The 18,784-nt window shown below is 44.2% G+C and overlaps 1 protein-coding gene across 1 annotated transcript in view; it reads left to right on the top strand.

Annotated features, from left to right (window-relative positions):
- The window catches only part of mipepa (mitochondrial intermediate peptidase a), a 55,257-nt gene that overhangs the window by 19,593 nt on the left and 16,880 nt on the right, over window positions 1–18,784 (top strand). Inside the window, exons 11-18 of the mRNA XM_080731624.1 lie at window positions 84–237; window positions 1,302–1,379; window positions 2,652–2,859; window positions 4,659–4,768; window positions 5,302–5,376; window positions 6,580–6,696; window positions 11,729–11,850; window positions 13,812–13,885. Of these exons, the coding sequence (XP_080587750.1) occupies window positions 84–237; window positions 1,302–1,379; window positions 2,652–2,859; window positions 4,659–4,768; window positions 5,302–5,376; window positions 6,580–6,696; window positions 11,729–11,850; window positions 13,812–13,885 (938 nt within the window). The remainder of the gene's footprint in view (window positions 1–83; window positions 238–1,301; window positions 1,380–2,651; window positions 2,860–4,658; window positions 4,769–5,301; window positions 5,377–6,579; window positions 6,697–11,728; window positions 11,851–13,811; window positions 13,886–18,784) is intronic.

The following is an 18,784-nucleotide window of genomic DNA, read 5'->3' as shown; positions in this document are numbered from 1 at the left end:
TCAAACTCTTTATTACTGTCAGTGTTAGTTATAAGAGATTGTTTGTCTTTTTCCTAACGCTGATGTTTTGGTGTTGGTCTCAGGTACAACATTGAGCCCAGTCTGTACAGTCCATACCTCTCCCTGGGGGCTTGCATGGAGGGCCTCAACAACCTCTTCTCTCAGCTCTACGGCGTCTCCCTCATGTCTGAAGCCCCCAGCGCTGGAGAGGTGTGGAGCAATGACGTCCGCAAACTGGTGAGTGGTGAGGGTTGAAAAATAACCTCAGTCTTTTAACCCATTAAGACCTGAGTTCTCTTAACCCTTCTTGTGCCTATCCCGAACAAGTCCAGCTTTTTTTCAATACAATACAATATTTTTATGCTATTTTACTTACCCTGAGCTGCTTGTAGAGATGTGGGTGGTCCTGGCTCGTCCTACGCTTCCCAACGACCGAGTCTAGATGGTCCGACGATTTATTCCATTGAAAATGGTTTAGAATAAAGTTTAGAGCCCCCCCCAAAAAACTCTATACATCTATACTGTCGGCGGCGCGACGTATTCCGGGGTGCCGATCCCGATCTAGTCCGGCTTTTTTAATAAAATGAATTAATTAATCGGAGGCCTCAACGAAGCCCCGGTCTAAATTTCCATCCAGGACCGGGGCCGCGATTCTGTTTACATCGGCCCGCGAGAGGTTAACGCCGCCGCATCGCGCCGCCGGATCCAATACAAACTCACATCTTTGAAGCAAATTTTCTCTGAACTGTGTTCTTATCCAAGCGGAAAAGTTTTATTTACGGCTAAATAGCCGAAAATCGATCTTCTAAATTAGTGTTAGCCTATAGCAATCTGTCACTGCTACGTGAGTCCCTGTATGTTGCAACGCTTGTCTATGAAAGGGACCCTGGCCACTCAACAGACTTTGGCGCCCCCAAGTGGCCCGGCACCAGATGAGTTAAAAACATGGCGCTATCAGTGGTGCCCAAACCTTTTCATGTCAAGGACCCCCAACATTATATGCATTTGGCTGCAGACCTCCATCTCAAATATATATACTGTATAAGATTTGCACAAAATGTCAAGATTTTTCTAAAATAGCAGATCTATGAGCTTGTATACCTGCTATTTTTCAATAGCCAAAGTATTGATAAAGTGGTTTAAAATTAAAAAGACACAGGTGCTTTCCCACCCCGGTTTTAATAGATCTTCTACTCTGCTGTCCACTTGTGTGTCTGTAGCATTTACCACATGAACGGAGAGTTAAGTTATGCTCTGTGTTTTGGTTTGACCAATGACGTTGTTTGTGTTTGTTATTCTAGGCTGTTGTACATGAAACGGAGGGCCTGCTGGGATACATCTACTGTGATTTCTTCCATCGGGCAGATAAACCTCACCAGGTACACATGCAGTAGAACTAAGCATGCTCTGTCTCCTTAAAAATAAAAAAATAAAAACTACCGGTAGTTAAATTCATGTTAATAAACAAAACAATACATTTCTATACAATCAGTTACTTATGACAGTACTTTAATGTGCCACTACAGTGTTTATTTACCGCCCTCCAATAAACCTTCAACATATCTATACTATAATTTTGCGAATGTCTGAGTGTCTGTCTGTCTGTCTCAGCGTTTCTCCTCGGTGGCTGGAGCAATTGATCTGAAATCGCATCACCATCAGCATATGAACACACCTGACATAACTGTGAAGCCCGTTTGTCACTTTCGCAAATCGTATGCTGTATAATAGCATTTTTATGGTGTATCTATATCTATTTAGCCTACAGTACCTTTTGTGACCACACATGTTAAGGGAGGGGCGCTGTTGTTCAGGCCATGCACAATCACACACAAACCCACACACACACACACACACACACACACACACACACACACACACACGGGGGGGGGGGGTTCTGGCCCTGTTACAGATGTTGTCCAAAATCATGCAGATCGGTACACAGTATCTCTGTAGCCGTTAAATGGAACGGGTATTTCTTACATTGATGCTCCTACATATTAGCATTCAAGCACCAGTTAAAGTTACTTTCCATCCCTCATATACTGTGTGCACAGTGCACATCCCATAATCCACACACTGCACATCATTTCGGAGCTCATATCTTTGAACGGGTAAGGGCTAGTCTTTTATAATTGATGTAAGCCATTTACCATGAGAGGGAGCGGGTTGTTGGCTGATTTACCACTGTTTCAGGGTTGTGGCACGAGGCGAAGCCGACAACCCACGACCCTCGAATGGTAAATTGCTTTTCTACCACTTCTACCATATAAATGAAAGAAAACACAGTTGTAACTTGCAAGGTTATTTAGTTACAATCAACTGCAACACAACAGTGGGCGGGGTCCATGAGCCAACTCAAGGTTGTTGACTGATTTACCACTGTTTTGAGCCAATCAGAATCCAGTATCTGAACATGTGACCACAAAAAGTGGTAGAATGTCCTTTTCTTCCATCTGTACTTGCTCTATCTCTCTCCATGCTCTACCCATCCCTCTTGTCCTCCACCCTCTCTCCACCCTCTCACCCAATCGCTCTTCCTCTCACCCTGTCTACCGTTACCCATTCCATCCCTCTCCACCTCTCCTGAATCCATCCCTCTTTCCATGCTGTCCACTCCTCTCACCATTCCTCCCTCCTCTCTCTCTCAGGATTGTCACTTCACCATCCGGGGGGGTCGTCAGTGCCAGGAGCAGGGCCAGTACCAGCTGCCGGTGGTGGTGCTGATGCTGAGCCTGCCCCAGCCGACCAAGAGCGCCCCCACCCTGCTCACTCCAGGCATGATGGAGAACCTCTTCCACGAGATGGGCCACGCCATGCACTCCATGCTGGGACGCACGCGCTACCAGCATGTCACAGGTGAGCCAGGGATGTATTGTGTATACAGGGGTCTTCAACATTTTCAGGCCAAGGACCCTTAGTTGAGAGAGAGATGAAGCGGGGACCCCCACAACCTGTTCATGGATTCCATATAGTTTTATTGTTTGACAGCACAATCATCAGTGTATTTTGGATTCTTGTCAATTTGTGTTTTCAGATATGTAACCACTTGAACTGTCAATACTTAATAACCTTGACTTAGTGTGCTCTTTTTCCCCTCTACACCAAAGCTCTTTGCCAAAAATAGCCGATCTACAACGCCTCGCAGCTCTCAGTTCTCAGAATATGGACGCTAGGGTTCAAGTAGTTATATAAAAAAGGAGAAAAAAAAGTTTCTATCACTCAAAGATTTGGAGGACCCCCTGTAGTAAGTCTGGGTCCCGGACCCCCTCTTGAAGACCCCTGGTATATACAGTACACTTCATCTGCTGGCTGTATGCACAGAACGTCTCGGGTACAATCATGCACAGGAAAATGTTTCATTGTAAGATCACGCTCAAAACATAAAGTGTACCTGTGCACACACACAAACATTCAGACTAACAATGCTCCAACATGCCCTTTCTCATCTGGTTGTCTGGTGTATGCATACGCACTTACTCTACAATGTTTTACCCAAACATGCAGATACACATGTTGGCAAACTGGCAAAGCTACATACATAAACATCGGACTTGTATGCAACATTTGAAGGACTTAAGTAATTACACACATCTACGAGGAGATTGATGCTTGACATTTGACATGCTGCTGTGCATACCTGATAATGACGGCTATTGTATTCAGCTTCCAAAATGTCAGGAGTTAGAGTTACCTTTGGACTACAGGTTATATTTAAACCATTTGTTACGGTGTAGCTCAGCTTGAAAAGGGAAGTCAAATCCGATTTAGGAATGAGGCCCTGAGGAGACCATAGGTGTCAGCGTGTACCTCTTTCAGTTGTCGGATAAAGCCAAGCGACACACCTTAGGTGGTAACCCGAGATGCCTCCAAACATCAGTTTCATAGTAATGGCTATATCCACTTACTGAAAGATACTGTATGACGTGGCAATTCGACACCGCTCCTTTTGGCAGGTTTCAGAAAGAGTACTGTGCATACCTGCGACTTGTATTATGTATATTAGATCAGAACTGACTTTAAAAGCTGCATGTGTATTGGTATACTGTAATAATAAGCTGCTGGGAATACACATTGCTATTGCTTTCATTGGTAAATCTCTTGTACTTCTTTGTTGCTTAAGGACCCATCCTTCACTTGTCTACTATGTCTCTCCAGCATTTCTTTCCACCAATATCTACTTACTGAGAGACACTGTATACTGCCACTTGAGACTGCTGTTTAGGGTTGGGGTGTACACCCTCAACACTATGGCATGTTCACTAACCTGAATCTGAATTGTTTTCTGAAACTTGTTGTCAAGTACGTTGGTGCTTGTTTCACCGGCAGATAGAGTAGCTGTTGTCAGTTACATAGGAGCTTGTCATGCCAGCAGATACAGTAGCTTTGGTGTCTTCTCAGTTATTTTGTTTAGCTGGTTCTTGTATTACTCCTACATGTCACAACGTCTGCCCCGTTGTTATGTCTGAGCTCTGCACACTGCAGACTGATATGTATGCATATAACATAATCACATTCTAGCGATGCCATTACGTATGTATAAGCAACTGTTTAGTAACTTGCTGAAGAACCCTGCGTCCTTACGTTTGGGACAGTCAGCCTGCCAAATACTTGCACACAGCACAATTTACAGTAGAACCTGAACTTGTCTTCTGCAGGAACCAGGTGTGCAACTGATTTTGCAGAGGTCCCCTCCATCCTCATGGAGTACTTTGCCACTGACTATCGAGTCATCAGCCAGTTTGCCCGCCATTATCAAACAGGACAGGTACACCTGAACCTTCGTTTTACAGATGACACGTGCAAAACGCTTTTTAAAAAACATGTTTTTTTGTCTTTACAAAAAGCATGGTTAAGGTTTGAGTACAGCTCATGACTTTATTTTTGTGTGTCATTTTACTATTCATATATCTATTAATTCCTAATCTAAAAAAGAAAAGAAGATGAAATGTCTAAAATAATATTTTCAAAAGATTACAAAAATCACATTTTTGAGTTCATTGTTTGAATGTTTTATTAGTAGTACAAGTATAGTCAATACAATATATTTTTTTAGTACATTACAAGTACAGTTAAACACCCTGCCTGAAAGGAGCATCCCAAATAAGTCCTTTTACTGTCTTTTTTACATCGGAAGTCCTTGGTATTCAATTCATGGACATAACAAATAGCAAGCAAAAAAAATGTAATATTTAGTAAAACATATGTAGTATTTGTGAATTGAATTGAATTGAGGTTAAGACAAAATGAATATTGTAGCCATGTCATATTTACTTCCTGTCTGTGCCCATGTTTCCTTAGCCTCTGTCTGCGAGCATGGTGGCTCGCCTGTGTGAGTCCAAAAAGGTGTGTGGGGCTGCAGACACTCAGCTACAGGTACAGTCACCTTTTATATCAACCTTTTCATTAAACTAGAGCAGAATGCCTTTTTTGAAAATAGATTAAGGAGGAGACAAAATGGTTAGTTTGGCTGGGAATCAAACTGGGGACTTTTTGTGGAGGGAGGGCGAGTTCTTTTCGCGGCCCGTCCCCGTGAATATCTAACCCTCCGTGATTCTCCGGTCCGCTGCGGGTGAATATCTAACCCTCCACGATGCTCCGGGCTCCGGCCCGCAGCGGGTGCTGCGGGACGAGATCTCGGCTCCGGTCCGCCGGGGGTGCCGCGGGATGGGACGGGTCCGCGAGAAGATCTCGGCCTTGCTGGGCATTTGAGCCCATGTGGTACACACTACACACTCTGGTCGCCCCAACCTTAGTGCAAATACTGCATAATACAAGATACAAGAATTATAATACATTGTGGGTGAAGAGTTGAGTTTAGTTATAGATAGAGACTGGTGATAGGGTAAAGGGCAATGCATGAGATTGGGGTTAATGTAGGTTGGATAAGGGTGGGTTTGGTGTCATTTATTAGGAATAAACAGAGACTAAATAGACTTACACAGACGTTATCCCTCTCAATGAAGGATACTGTTGGAGAAATTGACTCTGTGTTGCTCTGTGTAGGGCGTTGGTCTGATTCAAAGTAAGATTTATTGTATATGGAGAAGAAGAGTACACAGGGACATCAGTATTTAGAACTCTCTGACTAGCAGAGATGAGGCACTTTATTACAGTATAGAACAAAAATAAAGCAAAGCCAAGCTCTTGAGCAGGACAGAAATAATCTGTAACTGCTAGAACTCAAAAACAAGATCACAAATCAAGAACTAGATACAGCCTATTCCTCTGCGGTGCTATTGCGCCATTAAACTTTACTGCCTTACAAGTAAAACTTATCAGGCCTATGTGGACTACGTTATCGCATATACTTAATAAGGTGTTTTCACAAGATATCCATAGTGTTGCCAACGGGTTAAAAACTCACTTAGAGGACAATGGGCATAAGGGCGGTTTAAGTGCTTGCCGAGTGAGTGATTGACGAGAGATAAGAGTTGCGATTTAGTGGCTGTATTTGTTTGGCCCCACTTCGTGCAGTGGAGAACATTTGGAGGAAAGAGGGTATGTCCAGACAGCATGTAACTGCGGGGCCGTTTCACCAGAGAGTTGTCTTGTGTGTTTTTCCTCCCCCATGGGTAGGTTTTCTACGCTGTGTTGGACCAAATCTATCACGGCAAACCTCAGAACTGCTCCACCACAGACATCCTGAAGCAGATGCAACAGAAGTTCTATGGCCTGCCATACACACCCAATACGGTACGCTCTCTCTGAGGCTACTTTTGAATCATTTGCTTTGATGGATGTTGTGCTTTCCCAAGCTGATAATGAGATCAATACAGCTTAGTTAATGAATGTTTTGAGGGAAATGTGTTCACGTACAGAGTAATCCACCCACACATTCCCACCCAAACTTTTCATCACATCGTTCAATCGAACACCTAGAACAGAAACGGCACAAACCTGAGAGTGAGCTCTCCTGCGTTGGTCTCCTCTCTCTCTCTCTCTCTCTCTCTCTCTCTCTCTCTCTCTCTCTCTCTCCTTTTCATCAGCTTTCAGAGCTGATCAGTAAAGAGATGTCACTTTCTCAAGACTTTCTCGTCACTTTTTCCTCATTGGCTGGCTACCAAGGCCTAGCCTGATACTTTAGTCCGCACATCACCACCCCCTGTTGGTGGGTGGTGTGTAGTGTGGACTGAACCCGGAGATATTTTATTTTATTTCAAGCGCGCCTGAAGAGCGGGCGCATTGAATGGGCCAATCAGGGCTGTAGACTTGAGGCACGTGGAATGCTGGTCCGGTCCCAGCCCCCTCCCTTCGGAGCTGTTCTGCCCACGTGAGATTCCGTAGTGGACTCTGATTGGTGCTCTTCTGCCCACGTGAGCCGCTAGTGGACTCTGATTGGTCCGTGAAAACTGTCATGGCGGAGTCAGACTCGACTCGAATTATTTTAATAAACAATACAATAGTGCCGTTTCATTACGTTTTAATACCATTTTGCACTAACGTAAACATGCAGTCATATAATATGTTATGAGAAATAACGTATTTTTGCAATGTCACGCCGCGTCGCCGGCGGCGACACACGGTGTGTGTGTATGTGTGTGTGTGTGTGTGTGTGACGTCAATAGGCTTTACCCCGCCCCCGCTGAAGTAGAATCTCCGTCCCCAGGCTCAGACTCAATCCCAAAACGAAGTGTGTGATTGAGTCTGGCGCTTGCAGTCAGGCTAACCAAGGCCATCCAGTACTTTTCAATGGGTTTGGCTTGCTGTGAGCTGAAATATATATAATATAATAGATATAACTGTGTCATTTCTTGTTTCTTATCCTTACTTCCCTCTGGTTTTATATCTTTCACCCAGGCACAGCACCGTTTAAAGGATTAAAGCTTTTTTGGAGGCCCTGTTAAAATAACAAAGCAGAGGTATACTTTGAATGAGCACTCCCTGGGGGAAATATTTGAAACTCTTCTTTCTGCCTGGTCCTTTAATGAAAAAAGCTTTTTCCCCCCCCCCTCCCGTTCTTTTTTTCCCCCTCTTTTTTTTGCAGCCGCGGGCAGGGGTTTTGGGAAGAGGGAACAGAGAATCAAAACCACAGTCATAATTTTGCCAGGAATGGCCTTCATAAAGAATTTATTCTGCACTATAATTATGTTGGGCCATGGGGAATAGAGAGAGCTCAGTACTGCCGTGTGTTCGACCCATCTTGTATCTCCATAGCCAAAGGTTCTCTCTTTCCCCCTTCACTTATGTCCTACCGGCCCGGTTGTATCCTGCAATGAAGCTCACCTCTCACGGGAGTGTGGTTTGTATTATATACTTTCCGCACTATCCCGGTCCTTCCCCTTCGACTTTCAGAACCCCACTGAAAACACAAACAGACATTTAGCCTCAGATTACACAACTAACGACCGTTGGGGCGGGGGGGGGTTGTGCAATCTGAGTGGAGGACCCTTTTTCCTCGTTTACGGCCCTTAGAAAATGTCCAGTTGGTGCTGTTCAGATTCACACATCATAGCCCATCACAGCATCAGAAGGAGCGAGAAGTAGATTTTGTTTAGATTCTGCAATAAAGGGTCATCTTTCACCCTTAAGTCCATGCCGTCATCCCTAGTCCTCAGTAACACAGCTAAAGGAACATTTTCCACAGTAAAACAATCATTTGAATGGCTAATATGTTACACAGAGCGGCAGAATCTAAACAGACGGGCGATGTTGACATGTGTATAGTATATATAGAGTGGGCCTATCAGTTCCCGCAGAGCACACAGAGGGAGGGGGTCAGCTGTGAGTAACACAGAACACATGGGAGACCCTTGGGGCCGAAGATAATATTTGGAAATAAATGGCAGCAACCGCGACGTTCCGTCAGGCATGTTGACATTTCTTTAATCTGTGTTTCTTGGCTTTGGAGGCTTTAGGGCCAAAGATGTAGAGCCTCCCTCCCCCCTTCTCCAAATAAATGCTGCTCCTGACGGCACCCCTTGCTCGTGCAAGTGCACATTCGACCCCTCGGAAACGCGGTGTCGCTCCTTAGCGCCGTGAACAAATGACCACCAGCCGTGCTGGGAGAGAACAAAAATGTCTTTTATCTCATACTCAAGAGAAACAGAGTGAAAGGCTGTGCTGACTTTGTCTGCCTTTCTATGCAAGGATCAAAAGGATATTTGGCTGACATGTGACCCAGTTGCACGCCCTCAAAAAGAAGTTAACGTTAGCCATTTGATGCAAAGGGATTGAAAAACAAAGGGAAGCTTGGAGGTTTGAATACCGGCGTCGGGTTTTGAATGTGATGAGTGTTTTCTTAAGCACCTCCTTAAGACGCAGACATCATACCGAGCTGTTGTTGAGTAGCTGATCCAGATTATCTGTTTCCTTAATATCAATAGCCATAATTCTCTTGACACCACATGAAATGCAGTGTAGTTTCAAAGCATACGGTATGGTAGGCTGACTTCACACTGTCTGCACGTATTAGCCTTCACTAAGACCTCTTAGCTACCCCATAACTTCCACCTTATTTGATCTTTTACAAAAACAGGAACCTTTTGTGAGATCTAATGCTGTGCTTATTGTACCAAGAACTACAGTAACCCTAACTACTGTCGCACAACAAAAAAATCATCTTGAAACTCTTCCCCAACATGCAAAAGTGCACTTCACTTTTCTTTTCTGATAGATAGTATTTTCCTGCCAACGGGAACAGTAATGTAATGGTCCTCTAACAAAGTGTACGCAGCCGTCCCCCATCGACCCCCACCTCCACCCAGAGCCCTGACTTGGCCACACTTTCCCAATGTTATGGTTTCCTGAACTCCATCGCCTCTCTCAGGAGTACTATTTACCCTTATTAAAGTCATTAGGGCCCAGATGGGCCTCGTCAAGCCGACACTTTGGAGCTTAAGCACGTATTTCACGCAGCAGGATCATCCAGATCTGACCAGACCTCAGAGCTCTCACACACCACCCCAAGGATAAGCAGTCGATCCCCCCCCAATCTTTGACCTCCATCTTCAACCGCATGATCCGGAGCCAATTGTTTTCAGACGGTTTTAAGACTTGTTACACCCCGGAGGACCCACATTCTTTAAAGATTTGCTTTTGAGAGAGTGAACACTAGTTTTATTTCATTGAGATGGATGGAAGGAAAGAAAGAAAGAATGTGTAGGAGAATCACATGAGGAAGGCTCTGGCAGGGGTCAATCCCAGGTGTAGCAGGAGTATGTGGGTCCAGACATCACCATCGGGTGCTTAAGATTATAGATAGATAGATATAGAAATGCATTGATCCCACCGGCCAAATTCAGTTGTAAAGGCAGTACCTAAGCTCTGAAACAAAGCGACAGATACAGAAAAGGACATACAACTGAGGGCCATGAGGCGAGTTTGAACGCATGATAAGGCTTCGGGCTGATAATTAAAATTATTTTTTATAATTAAATTATCACCCCGTCGTGTCCATATAAGCCATAATGACCGCGCAGCAAGACCTTATCGCATACTTAGTTACTGTAGGTATACATTTTTATGTATTTGAAAACCATGACTATAAGCTTTGGAAGCTGCGCTTTGTTCTCCTGTGATCCCAACAATTTATGGTAAATCAAATAATAGCAAATGTAGATTACACATTTCATGCCCATGCAGACACCCTTAATAATAGCTTCCATACTGATAAAACAACAAATGTAAAGTTATTGTGGTTTGATGTTTCAAAAGGCCTCTAATGCACCCTCTTTTACTCTTAGATCCTTGTAATTGTAATTCATATTATGAGAATTACACAATATACACAGCTTTACCAAAGCCACAAAGACAAATACTTGAAGAAAATGTCATTTAAATCATGGCTTCAGAAGTTCAGATGCTTACGCAGCACTGATATTTTGGGGGTGGTCGTTGTGATAATTTAGGTCTGTGCAGCTGCAATCTTTTCTTTTTTTTTTTTACTTCAGCGTTTGAGTGTTTGCCAGCTGAATTTCCCTGCAGTCCACATTTACAGCTATCATAAAAGAGCTGCTGTTTATAGATGAGACAGAAGAAACCCCTCAGGCAGGTGGAGCCAGAAGATGGGTCGAGGAATTCCCACGTTTTGTCCCTTAAAGAAATAAAATTACTGGCTGTGATAGGTAAGGTTTTATGATGAAAGTTGACTAGAGGAAAGCTGGACTTAGCCTGCCAAAGTAACGACACCAATGAACACCCCATTTTTCTTTTGAAGTCGGCAGAGAATGTTCCAACAGGCAAAATCTAAGGTTCAATTTCAGCTTCTACTTGGTTTTAAGTTTTATAAAATAGTTGTTTCCATTTATATTAGTTCACAAAAATGTTAATGCGTGTTTGTTTTAGCCTCTATTTCAAATGTACTTTCCTATAATAACCTTGGATAGCCCATGTTGAGTGGCTGTCCAAAATAGGACGGTACCGGTTCTCATCCATCAGCAACCTTTTATAAGCAGGAACACTTAAGCCTTTTAAAGCCATGTTGGCCTAACTCTACCCACTCACATACACTCATCACCCACACCTACTCAAGAAAACCATTACACGCGTAATCAATACACAGTGTCAAAAGATAATTGCGCATTCTCTTCGCCACATACATCGTTTTATTATGGGGAGAGCCATTGTTGTGTCTGTCAGCTCTACCCACTGTGCTGTGTTTTATCATATCCACAGCCCGATGCAGTAAAACCTGTTGACAGCTGGATTAATTGGAGCTATTCTAAGCTTTCACACATTTTAAAACATGTTATGATAGCTAATCATTTGCCTTTTGTTTCCTGTACAGGCATGGCAGCTGAGATTCGGCCACCTGATTGGTTATGGGGCCAAGTACTACTCCTACCTCATGTCCCGGGCTGTGGCCTCCATGGTGTGGAGGCAGTGTTTCGTTCAGGACCCTTTGAACAGGTAAGATTGATATAGTGTTGTAACGTCTACTAACCTTCATTAAAGACCAAACAAGTACTCATGGATAATAAATAATAACTAGAAAAAGTGTTCCTCTCGGAGCACAGGTCTCTGCCAGGTCATGTAGGTTATTGTGGCCTCCTGGTGGTGCTATAATAGGCCAATGTTGAAAAGGGGGCCATTTCTTCACAGGCCTTTCCCTGCAATCAGACGCAGCGTTCAGACGCTCAGACATGTGTTTTGCAAAGATCGACCTGCTGGTGGCGCTATAACAGGCCAATTTGAAAACTGACATTTCTTCCTCGGCCCAGTGGGAATGTGCATGCAAAAAATCATGGAAATCGCAAGCTGCGTTCATGATTTGAGGCATTTTGTTCAAAACGGACCAATCCTGCAAACTCTGGAAGCCGATTAGCCCTATTTACGGCCCGCCCACTCAGCATCCCCCTGGTGCTGAAGTCACGTTTTGAAGGGGAAACCTCTGCTAAAAGCCCATAGAGTTAACACAGAAATCGCAAATTTAATGCAATTTCCGAATAGTAAAGTATAAAATACGGCTAGCATGATCAAGAACACAAGATAGTAAGAGGCACAAAGCATTATAATTTACTTTACCGTTCGAAATAATGATTTGTTGGCTTTAAGTCCAGCTATTTCTGTTATAGTTTCCCCATCTAAACTGACGTCAGCACCAGGAAGTTGCTGAGAAATTTGCTGAGTGTGCGGGCTGTGAATAGTGTTATCTTAGCCAATCAGGATGGAATATGGAAAATCTGATAGATCCGTGTTGATCACATGTCTATAGAGATACTGTCTACCGATTTGCGTGATTTTGGGACAAAATCTATAGACAGGTGACGTCCCAGCCCATAGGATTACGTGCAGTGACAGTTTTCACCCTCCCCGCCCGGCTTCCCTCCCCTGAACACGGGCCAATTGTGTTCATGTACAGTAGACAGACACTCGACAAAGCTGGATGCACCACAGTGGATCTGAACCCACGACCTCCGCGGTGGTGGGCAGGAACTTTACCACTGTGCCACCAGAGAACGGCTTTACTTTATATACAAAATGTATTTGGCTGGTTAAACAGAGGTTGTGACTGTCTAGGCCGTGTTAGGGGATATTATTATAACCAGTGTCTTCTGGATTTAAAAAAAAAGGTTTCTTCTTGCGTCTATTGTTCTCCGGTAAAAGTTACGTGACGGGACAGATTACTACAGTTGAAGACCTGTTGTGTGTTTCCAGCACTGAGGCGAATGGCTCCTGACAGGCAGCCTTTCCCTGGATACTGTTAAAGTTCTCCCGCTCTCTCTGACACAGAACATGACATTAATATGAAACCCCACACTGGCCTGGCAGGTGTCTGCAGTAATCCACAGACAGACACCAGCATCCAAATTACCGCACCGCCCCACCACCACCACCACCATCATCCACCCCTTCTTATCAGCAGAGCGCTCGCCCTTGGACGGCACAAAAGCTTTGTTTAGAGAAAAGACCCCCTTCCGCCATCTCAACCACACACACACACACACACACACACACACACACACACACACACACACACACACCCACACACAGTCCCTCAGAAGTCTCTCTTTCTTTCCTCCTCCTGTTCTAGTTGACATTGTTTTAGTTCCACCTGCGGCTGTTGGATCTCTGTCTCCTGTCATCGGAGCGTTGTGAAGAGAGACGGCTTAGAGACTTGGCCCAGAGGCTCAGGGTGGTGGCGGGCGGGAGGGAGGGAGGGGTGGGTTTATGAGGAACTGATGAGGGAGAATACAGGTGGCTGTAATCTTAGATTATCTTTCTCAGTTTTTCACTCTTTCTCTCCCTCCCTCTGTTTTCTCTTCTGCACTCTCCCTCTCTTTTCCTTTTTATTCCTTTAACTGACTCCATCTTACATACTCCTACTCTCTGTCTCTGTCTGTCTCTCTCTCTCTTTTTCTGTCATACAGAGAAATGGGCGAGAGATACCGCCGGGAAATGCTAGCCCACGGTGGAGCAAAGGAACCCATGCTGATGGTGGAAGGTAATAATAATAATGTTTTGGTTTTAAACCATGTTTTGGACCAGCTCTTACCAAATGTTTGTGGTGTCACCTCCATAAGAGGTGATGGGGCCTTTTACATACACATCTTACTTAACCACCCTGGCATCCCTATTTTGGGCATGTCATTATACAGTAGGTGAACATTTCTGAACATTTTCCAAAGCTATACCAGCTCACAATGTGTCGCATTACAATGAGCGAGCTTGATATTTTTGATATTCATCATACAACAAAGTATATATAGCTAGCGATTGATTAAATTAACTAAGCAGTGGTTAGAGGAACAATTCTTGAAATGAAGGTTCACAGCAGGTTTGATCTCCAAAACAAACTAATGAATACCCATCCATCAACAGCCGCGTGACAGGTTCAGTGTGCAACAGTGAACCTGTCAAGTGTTTGGATATCTTGGCCATCAGATCTTCAGTGGCCCCCTAACGGCATCCCAGACCCTAACTACTTTTCTGAGATACCTGACCTCTTGTCCCCCACAGGCTTGACTATGATTTCCACACTTCCAGACAAAAGAGGTCATGCTGTTTCCCAATATACCTAGGTTTACCCAGAGTCCATCAAAGCTCACTTGCAGTTTAGGAATTATGGTGTCAGTCAACTCCTCGCGTCTAGTATTGCCAATAAATAGCTTGCCTATAATTACCATTGTGTAATGTGTAACGTTGAAATTGTCTTGGCATCCTCGATAGCCAGAAGGGTGTTTTCAGTCCAAGCAGACGGGTGTTTCAGATGTTTGATCTTGTCCAAATAATGGTAGGTTTTAATCTTTCAAGTGGTAAGATTTTGTGCAAACATAACTCACCTCACAACAAGTAACCATCTATGTTGAAGTATGCAGCTGTCTTACTAAAAAAGGATGAAAGAAACGTGCAGAGAATGTTAGAGAGGCGGGGGCTGACGTTTCTAAAAGGGCCTTTTGGTGGTGCGAGGCGTTGTGAGCTTGAAGGTCGGCTTTTTTCTGTGCTTGATACCACACTGAACTAAGCATAATCAAGTCAATACTGGAGATGTGGCATAATGGCATGGATTGCTAGACAGAGAGGGCAATTCTTTCAACATAAGAGTGTTTGGACAAGGCAATTCTCTTGTCTGCTGCCTTATGGCATGGAAAGAGGGCGTTTGCATTTCTTTCACCATAGAAAAAACGTCATTCATGGTCTGGAGATGGCACTTTTTATGGATGGATAAAAGGGCAGGGGCTCAAGCCCCCTTTGATGTCTATGTGTGCACGTGCCTGATGCTAACGGCACCTAAAGGGAACTTTGTGTTAGTTAGTTTGTGGAGAAAGACAGGCGTCTGTAAGTCCATTAGTCAGGCAATAATTCTTTCACTCAGGTATTCACAGCTGCGGTTAGGCCCCACTCTGTGCTGGTGGTTTCATAATGAATCATATTTACAATTTTAACACGCCTCACATGGTTTCTTACCTTTGTTTACAAGGGCCCTGTCAGACCATACACATGGCCCATTGTGGTAATGTGGGTAGGGGATGTGTTGTGTGGCAGTTAGCCGTATCTATAGAGCACTATTTTCAAACAATGGGTGGGGTTCGATGCGTTTACGATGCGCATGCTCGATTGCCATGCGTGCCACAGTACATGGCCGTACAGAAAAGGCTGCATGTTTGTGTGATGAAGCATCTCAAAGCTACTAGCAAACTAGCTAGCATTGTTTTCAATGGAGACGCAAGGCAGGATCAGGAAACGTTTTCCTGCTAAATTTAACATGGTAGTCATTAGTCAATGGAGAATGGGTTTCTGTTTCCTGTCCAGACCAGATGCACTTTTTCCCGGGCACTTCGTCACCACATCGCAGTTTATATTTCTTTATATTCTTTTAAAATATGAAATAAAAGAGATATCTCGTCAGTGGTAGCCGGGACAGACCTCTATATCTCGCCAATCTCGTCGTCACGTGGCAGTCAATGAGTTTATGTTGATGTACAGTTTGCACCTGGGAGTACTAAATGGTCAGGGGTTAGCATGTTAGGACAACGAGATAGGAACAAGTATGTCAAAGATGAAATAGTATATTAGTGTGGTTTTTGGAGGTTTATCTGAAATAGTTTATACAGTACCTTCTGATACGTATTTTATTGTTCTCCATGGCAAGCCCCAACCATCTCATTCGTGAACTTTTATTGATAATTTTGATTTCAAACAAAAGGAAACTAAAGACTATGGCAGGCAGCCAGGCACCATACATTTTAACATTTTTGAGACCGACTTGAGACAAAAAGTCACTTGTTTCTTCTGGAGCAATGACCCTGCCCTCTGATGCCATGCTGTGTTTGTGCTTGGGATATTTTTGATATTTTTTTTAAACACAGCTTTAGGACCTGGAGGTCACAAAAGTTCACCTCCAGCTGTCTGAACTTTGAACCTAAGTGCCAGGTCCCTTCCTTTAAATGGTAGCAGCAGTTTGGCTGTTTAGCCGCTGATGGATGCCACATACTCTCTACTCATGCTTTCATCCCTGCCATCATTTCCTCCTCTCCACCCATTCTCCCCCATCCCCTCCCCTCCACCTTTTCACTGCTCCATCCACACCCACCACCATACCCATGCTCCCCTCCCCTGTCCTCCCCCAGGCCGCTTCTGTAGCATGCCTGGACATGACAACAGATAGCAGGATGGCCAAAGCAGGAGACGAGAGAGAGAGAGAGAGAGAGAGAGAGAGAGCGTAATAAAAGAGGGTGAGAGTGAGAGGTGGGGAAGACAAGAGACAGCAAGTGAGTGAAAGAAAGAGAGAGGGGTAGTATCAGGTGTACTGTAAATCTGTCCCGCCGCTTTCGCCACAGGCTTCACCACCTCCCCTCACCCACCTACATCTTTTCCTTCACCTCCCACAAACCCCATCATCCTCTCCCACCTTCCCGCCTCCATCTCTTCTTCCACCACTGACCTCCCCTCTCCCTCTCCTATCCCCATCTTCTCCTCATTCCTTTGCCTCTCCGTCTCCCACATCCCCCTCTTTGATCGGCTTGTTGTCCTGGCGGCACCGACCGCGTTTGTTCCTGGTCTCTGAAATTACAACCGCCAAGCAAACCAGGCTCCCTGTCATTACATTACATCTGTAGTTTAGGTATCTGTTGTTCAGATCCCTTTCATTTCTTTCATGTTTTGCTGTTATGGCTTGCTTTGAAGTTGCTGTTCTAACCAAGGTAGAATAGCTATTACATTTGTGTAGAGTTGGAAGATTTTCTTTTTCTGTCCTGTCCCATGATTGTGCCCTTCTATGGGTAAGGGTTTGATTGTATTATACACTGTAAAGGTCACTTTGAAAAACAGAAATGAGCATGTAACACTGTTAGTGTTACAATTATAGATAGCGCCGTCCATGGCAGCTGTGGTGACTACGTGTTGCGTTCTGTCGGTGTTTTTGTGTTTGTTTGTTTTTGTTTGTTTATGTTATATGTGAAAAAATTGATTTGAATGCAAAAATGTAGTATGCCAAAGCAAATTCCTATGTGTATTACACAATGGTTAATAAAGAAATCTGAATCTGAATCTGAATCTGAATCTGAATTATATTATTTGTGTACACATTTAATCGTTTATAAGTCCCATTCCTGGAACGTAAGGCTGTGACTGTCTGCTTCCATCTGGTCCTATCCTGTGCAGTATGTTGTGCCTTGCCCTAAGTTACATTTGCCGTTTTCATTTATGAGGTCACAGTTCTCCGGCAGGTTGTTTTTGGCTTCACTTGTTTCCTCTTTCCATGTGGGGTCCGTCTCAAGGCTACTTTAGGAATGCGGTCGTGGGGCCATGTCCGAGCCATCGTAGCCGTGTTTATATTGCGACAGCTTGTAATTTTGTACAGGCCCTCATTGAAGATCCTTTCTTGCCAAAAGATGTGACATATCTTCTGAAGACATCCATTGTGGAATGCATTGTTGTAGAAGAAAGAGTCATAAACTTCCTAGTATATGTTTCACATGGAAGCACATGGTTGCTATGAATGCGAAACTGTTCTATGCTCTAAACTATTGAGTTTAGTATTCAAAAGAATAGAACCCAGCTGCATGATTAGCAACCAATGTTGTGTAAATGTTCTGTCTAGCATTAAGTTAGGCTTTATGCTATTATGCTGTTTTCCAGTTATCCCTTTCGTAACTTTTCTGACACCTCCCGCTTAAAACTCAAAAAGCCAGAAGGATTGTGAGGCCGCGCTTTCACGGTCTGTACTCATACTGAAAGTCTAGATCAAGCGGGCTTTTGCTCTTCTGCTCCACCTTGACTAGGCAGTATTGCATTTCTTTTCTATTTCAATATCCCTGCCATGTTTGGCGAAATGTTGGAGCCAGTTGGGCCTCTTGTGGGAGTTGGCTGTCAGATAGCCTCCTCTGTATTTGTGATAGCTACATCTGTCCTTGTGATTTAGCGCATCATAATGATTGCATAAGTCACGGTCATAAAACTAAACAGTGAGCGCATGTGTTGAAACATTTAGCAGTTCACCATTGTTTTCTAAGAGGTTGAGAAGTTCATAGCAGCCATCCTGAATGCCCATTGGGGAATGGGAAGGAAGAGAATGAAGGGAATGAGCCAAGAATCGAGTTTTTACATCATTGGATCCTTAACTGTACTTAAGCCAGGGGGCTATAAGAAGCACCCCAAATACAGAATCCAGACTCAACCCATTACGCAAAAAAAAACGTTCAAACAAAGCCCCTTGTGGATGAGGCTGTGTAATGTTTCCTCCACCTCTCCTTGTTTCACCAGGTGGTAGCAGGGGGAGGGGGGGCGAGGGCAGAGGGGGAACCGGAGAGCAGGGACAGCGAGGCTAATCGGAGGCCAGCCTCTTTATCTGCATGGCTCCCTGCCCACTGGTGGATATTTCCCAGACAAGCTCGGTGCTGAA

Source organism: Nannobrachium achirus (genome assembly GCF_963921795.1).
Source record: "Nannobrachium achirus genome assembly, chromosome: 8".
Taxonomy (NCBI): domain Eukaryota; kingdom Metazoa; phylum Chordata; class Actinopteri; order Myctophiformes; family Myctophidae; genus Nannobrachium; species Nannobrachium achirus.
The sequence above is the reverse complement of the archived record's forward strand: the minus strand, read 5'-3'. Positions and strand labels throughout refer to the sequence as shown.